Genomic DNA, 6,290 nt, shown 5'->3' with positions numbered 1-6,290 from the left:
CTTCCTTCCTTCCTTTTTTAGTTTTTCAAGACAGGGTTTCTCTGTGGACAGTCCTAACTGTCCTGGAAGTAACTCTTGTAGCCCAGGTTGGCCTCGACTTCACAGAGATCCACAGGCCTCTGGCTCCTGAGTGCTGGCTGGCTGTTTTCTTATACAACTCAGGACCACCTGCCCAGGAGTGGCACCACCCACTGAGCTGAGTCTTCCCCATCAATTATTAATCAAGAAAATACTCCCCCTACACACGCTACCTACATGCCAATCTGATGATGCATTTTTTTTTTTTTTTTAGTTGAAGTTCTTCCCAAACGACCCTGACTTGTGTCGAGTTGACAGAAACAACCAGGACATAGAGGTAGTTGTTTCTCTTATCAATGTATTTCTAGACTGTTTAACCATTTAAGTTCCCAGACACCAACTCTTTTGAGCAAAACACTTGAAACAGCACTTACTGAGCTCTTGTTAGTGCACCATAGGCGACTGGAGTATCTACCGGAGAGTTATGAGGTATATTAGCAATGGCAAAATCATTTGGTATGATGAAAACATTGTTTCGGACTTGAGATAATACGAGCAGCACAAGACAACATTGGTGATCTGAAAATTTAGTTATCTTTATAGTTTAGGCTCACAGGCTTCAACAATATTCTCAAAGGTTTTCCCCAGCACAACCTCAAACTGTCAGTTTCAGGGTCTTGGAATGTTCTGCTATTGGCCTCACAGGTTTGAATGATTCCAAAAGCGCCAACTCTTACGATGACGCAATCTCTTGCCCCTCCTCTTGGCGCTGACCGGTCCGGCACTTATCCAGCCGTTAACCTCTAATCTCAATACTGACTCCATGTACTCCTCTAAACTGGATGGATCTTTAAGGTAAAGACTTGGGGGCTCTGTCATCCTAAGGGCTATCACCTTAGAGGTGGCCCCACAATTTCAAATTTCATCACAGAAATAGAAATTCTGCTCGTAAATGTAGGGGGTCTTCTTTTAACTTCGGGCCTATTTCTCCCCGTTTTCTGCAATCCGTTTTATCCCGTGGGTGGAGGAAACCAGGCTGGGTGGCTGAGAAGGGAATGGCGTCAGCGTGAGGTCACGCTCCACAGTGCCTAAGGCCATTTCGGGATGATTTCCATCATCCTATCACGACAGGAAGGCCCAAGAAAGACGGAGCTTCATGTCGCCCTCAAGTCGAGGGGAAAAAGAGAAAAAAGTCGGTAAACTGGCACGGACCATTGGTCACCTGCGCGCCAAACGGAGAGCGCCGACGGAGAGGGAAAGTGTGGCGCGCCACTTCGGCCGCTGTCCCCGTAGTGCGGGGCGGGACTTCCGGAAGCCATTTGCCTGAGTGGCAGGGGGACCGGAAGTGGAGGCGCTGCTGCTTGGCGCTGGGGCCGGAGGAGGGGACGCCGGAACGGGGCCGCCGGGACCAAGGGAGCGACAGACGCGCAACCCGCCGACGCCGCAGCCGCTGGGGGCCCGCACGGACCCTCTGCCTCTGTGAGTGCATCGCGGGGACCGCGGAGCTGGGGCTTGAGTGTCGCGGGTGGGACGCGCAAGCGAGATGGTATTGTGAGGCCCTGCTCCCCTCCCCCACACTGCCCCTCCCCCGCCGCGCCCCGCGCCATCGCCCCACAGGCCCTCGGGGGCCCGGCGTGGTCCCTGCTGCCCTCCGGCGCTCGAGTCTCGCTCCGGCTGGCGGGTGTGTGCCCCGCGGGTCTCCTGAGCCGGCCTCCTGCCTTCTTCCTCAGCTGTTGCCTTTTCCCTCCATCTCCGGGGTGGGACCTCTAGGCCCAAGCCTGTGACTCGGTTGTTCGGTTGTGCTTTTTTTTTTTTTTTTTTTTTTTTTTTTTTTTGAGAAAGGATTACGCTCTTTTTCCTTTTTGTCGAAAACTGTCTCCTCATTAGAAACTTCTCTGTTGCCTTCGCTGAAACACCCCCAAAGACCCGTGTCAGGACTCTAAAAGGATTGTTAGAAGGCTAGCCTTAAGAGTCACCCACTCACTTCGGCGAAGAGGCCGAGACGTTGGTGGTTTGGCCGATGGCCTACCAGTTTGGTGAATCCTTGTCAGTGGCGGTGTGTTTCCCCTGCCCACCCTCCACCCCCGTCGTCCGTGGCCATTTAGCGGGTCAGAGCCTGTGGTCTACAGGTTTGATTGACTCCTGGCAGAGTGACTCATTATTCTGCTTTCTATAGCTCCCAGGCCAGCGCTGTCTTTCATCCATTCTCTCCGAACCTTAAGAAAAGCCACAGCCTTAACGCTTTGGCGTCTCTGAAGAGCGTGGCTATGGACAAAGGAAAGAGCACCTGGACGTTAGGAGCAGGTCCTAGAGCTGCATTTTCTACAGCTTTCAACTGGGTGCAGAGAGAGGGCCAGAGGGAAAAGGTGGAGAAAGAGGAAAGAGAAAATACGGGCTAATCTTTGCCTTGGATGGGCTTTGTGTCTGTCTTTAGGCTCCTTCCCTGGGCACATTGTTCTGACTTAAAGGTTGCCTCCTTGTGGGGTAGTAGGGGAGGGAGTCATTGCGCATTAATTTGTTGGCATGGGCACTTGATGATAAATTATGGATGTGCTGGATCCTGGGGGGCCGCCCACCAGAGATTGAGGAAGGGTATTCTGATGAGGCCTGCCTTTCTTCAGAATAACCCTGCCAGCGCTCTGAAGCAAGATGAAAAGCCTCAGGCCTTAATGGAAGCCCTCGAAATCTTTTCATTCTCATTTCAAAGGTCTCTGTTAGTCTCATGGTTCACACACACAAAATCCAATTGAGCTGGGGGATTGGTAATTGTTTGGTTGGGACTGGCTTCCACACCGTGCATGTAGAAAGTCTGGTTCTGTGTCGTCATGGTCTAAGTGGAGAGGACAGAAAGTTTCGGATTAGGATTGCTTCCTCTTCACAGAGAATTTTGAAGGACAACTAAAGTTCTCTGTAGAATACTTTTTCATGGAAATTTACAAAACTATCCACCTTTTACTTCCCTTCTGCTACTTTTTTACTACCAAGCCTGCTGTTTGTTGGGTAAAGAGATTATTAAGAATCACTAAGGTGAGATTAGGGGGGGTGCTACTTTTTGGTTTTTTTGCACTACTAGGAATTGAGCACTGCCACTGGGAAATGGAGTTACAGTTATGAGCTGCACCTGTAGTTGCTGGGAATCAAACACGGGGACCTCTAGAAGAGCAGTAAGTGCTCTTAACAGCTGAGCCATCTCTTCATCTCCCCCCCTCCCCAGTTTGCTTGTTTGGTTTTTGAGACAGGATTCCTCTGTGTAATTCTGACAGTCTTGAAACTCACTCTGTAGACCAGGCTGGCTTCTAACTCACTGAGATCCGCCTGCCTCTGCCTCTCAAGCACTGGCATTCAAGGTGTGACCACTATTCTCAGTGTGGCTGGGATAGAAATTTGCCTTCTGCTTAGGTCCGGAATCCTGTAACTCAGATTTTTTGCAACTTCCATAAGTTGTTCCTTGGATGCCTCATGATTCATTTCTTCATTCATTTTCTGTATTTTTTAAAATCTTCTTGGTTTTTTGAGACAGGCTTTCTCTGTAACTTTGGAGCCTGTCCTGGAACTAGCTCTTGTAGACCAGGCTGGTCTCGAACTCACAGAGATCCGCCTGTCTCAGCCTCCCGAGTGCTGGGATTAAAGGTGTGCGCCACCAACACCCAGCTATTTTCATGTTTATAAATATGTTGCCTGCATGTATGTATATACGTGTATCACATGTATGCAATGCCAACATAGGCCAGAAGGCACCAGATCCCCTGAACTGGAGTCACAGATGGTTGTAAATCACCATGCGGGTGCTGAGAGTTGAACCCTGGTCCTCTGCAAGAGCAGCCAATGCTTTTAACCAACTCCCGTCTCTTTAAATTTTCTATATTTAGGGCTGGAGAGATGGCTCAGAGGTTAAGAGCATTGCCTGCTCTTCCAAAGGTCCTGAGTTCAATTCCCAGCAACCACATGGTGGCTCACAACCACCTGTAATGGGGTCTGGTGCCCTCTTCTGGCCATACACACAAACAGAATATTGTATACATAATAAATAAATAAATATAAAAAAAATTCTATATTTAGAAATCGTGTGTGTGTGTGTGTGTGTGTGTGTAGGTCAGAGAACAGCTTGAGGAGTTCTATTTTTGCACCTCGGGGGCTCTGAAGTCAAGGCTCAGATTGTTACCCTTGGTAGCAAGCACTCTGAATCTATTTGGCACTCAGTCCATTTTATATGTGTGTGTGTGTGTTTGTTTTGTTTTTTTAAGCATGGTTTCTCTCTGTAGCTATGGACACTCACTTTGTGGACCAGGCTGGCCTCAAACTCAGAGATCCTCCTGCCTCTGCTTCACAAGTGCTGGGATTAAAGGTGTGCACCACTACTGCCTGGCTGTCCATTTATTCTTGAACAAAGCTTGTTTTATACAGGAATAGGTTGCATGATAAATTTTACTTTACCAAGCTGTTTCATTTATTTGTTTTTTATTATTATCACTCAAACCCTGAACAAAGCACTTCCATCTGAACCCTAAATCTTATATTCTGCTTGAGGGGCTCCCTGTGTAGCCTGTCCGCCTGGACTTGGTGCAAGTACCTGTGTCTACCTTCCAGATGCTGAGATTACAGGTGTCCAATACTGTACCCAGTCATAAGTTCTGATTTTTTTTCCCAAGACAAAATGAAGGGACACGGAAGGAGAAACCGAGAAACAAAATTTGCTTGCCTAAAGTTAAAGGGCGGTTATAACTGAGAGAAGATTGAAAACCATTCCAAACTATTCCATACCATTCCTTCAATATGAATACAAAGGCAAAGCAACTGAGTGCAAGTGCTTTGTGCCTCCGACTCTTGGATGTTGTGTTCTTCTGCCACATCAGACATCTTACAACAGAGTAACTTCCACTATTTCATAGAAGCCCGCAGTTTGATAACATTTTGAAAACCTAAAAGTGGAAAACTGAGCCATAAACTCTTGCCATCTCTTCTTTATTGGCCAGACCAGAAAGAACAGTCGAGAGGTCTAGCCAAGCCAGGCATGGTGGCAAACACTTTTAATTTCAGTAGAAGCAGGTGGATCTCTGAGTTTGAGGTCAGCTTTGTCTGCAGAGCAGTTCCGGGATAGCCAGGGTCACACAGAGAAAACCTGTCTCAAAAACTCAAAGTTTAAAAAAACAAAGAAACAAAAAAAAAAAACCCTCAAAGTTTAGACATTTGGAAGTCAGATAATGTCAACTGTTGTGTTCTTTTTTTTTTTAACTATTTAACTTTATTTTATGTGCATTGGTGTGAGGATGTCAGATCTGGAACTTGAGCTACAGACAGTTGTGAGCTGCCATGTGGGTGCTGGGAATTGAACCAGAGTCCTTTGGAAGGGCAGCCAGAGCTCTTAACCGCTGAGCCATCTCTCCAGCCCCAACTGTTGTGTTCTTTAAGACAAATAAGCAAGGAATGAGGCTGGCAAGATGGCACACACACCAATTAAATGTGATTTTTTTTAAATTTAAAAAGTAATAATAGCCTTGGTTTGCTTAACAGGAATAGATTAGTGATGGAACTATAGCTCAGTGGTAGAGTGCTCACCCAACGTGTAGGTTTTGGGTTCAATACCCAGTGCCACAAAATGAAATAAGCCCACCATCCCATAAACAGCAATAAGTTGAACAAACATTACATTCCTAATTCAGAGGTCTGGAATGCTCTGAATCTGGTTTATATTTTTAGTTTGAGAATATCACATGGTACCACAAGTGGTAAATTCCATATCTGACTTCATATGTTGGATCATAGACATTCGGTATACTAACAGTAAGATGTACCTGAAATATAAGTGAACCTGGAACCCATTCTCAAGGCATCTCGTGTATGCACAAATGCAATTCTGAATACCTCAGAGAGCTACAACCTATGTGTGACCTCTGTTTCAAATCCTACCTTTCCTGCTTAATAGTTTTCCAATAGAACAGATTCCTTAGGTATTATTTATTTATTTATTTTGAGACATGGTCTCTCCAGGTAGCCCTGGCTATCCTGGAACATTCTGTATAGATTAAGACTAAGTTCCTTGATAGTCTGACTAAAAAACAAAACAAAACAAAAAAAAAGACTAAGACTAAACTGTCTTCCTTGAACTCACAGATCTGCCTGCCTTGAGTGCTAGGATTAAAGATGTGGTATCATAGCTAGTAAGTTCCTTTTTGTTTTGTTTTGTTTTTCGAGACAGGGTTTCTCTGTAGCTTTGGAGCCTGCCCTGGAACTAGCTCTGGTAGACCATGTTGGTTTCGGACTCACAGAGATCC

At 46.3% G+C, this 6,290-nt stretch overlaps 1 protein-coding gene across 2 annotated transcripts in view; it reads left to right on the top strand.

Moving 5' to 3' along the window:
- Nucleotides 1-831: 831 nt before the first annotated feature.
- The window catches only part of Pafah1b2 (platelet activating factor acetylhydrolase 1b catalytic subunit 2), a 25,619-nt gene continuing 20,160 nt past the window's right edge, over nt 832-6,290 (top strand). The window contains exon 1 of one of the 2 annotated variants that reach the window (XM_005347250.3): nt 832-873. In XM_005347250.3, the coding sequence (XP_005347307.1) occupies nt 842-873 (32 nt within the window). In that variant the 5' untranslated portion in view covers nt 832-841. Of the gene's footprint in view, nt 874-1,178; nt 1,498-6,290 lie in introns of those variants that run through there. The other variant, XM_005347251.3, reaches the window with a different exon arrangement.

Source organism: Microtus ochrogaster, chromosome 5, assembly GCF_000317375.1.
Source record: "Microtus ochrogaster isolate Prairie Vole_2 chromosome 5, MicOch1.0, whole genome shotgun sequence".
Taxonomy (NCBI): domain Eukaryota; kingdom Metazoa; phylum Chordata; class Mammalia; order Rodentia; family Cricetidae; genus Microtus; species Microtus ochrogaster.
Note: the sequence above shows the minus strand (reverse complement) of the source record. Positions and strands in the feature narration are given on the sequence as shown.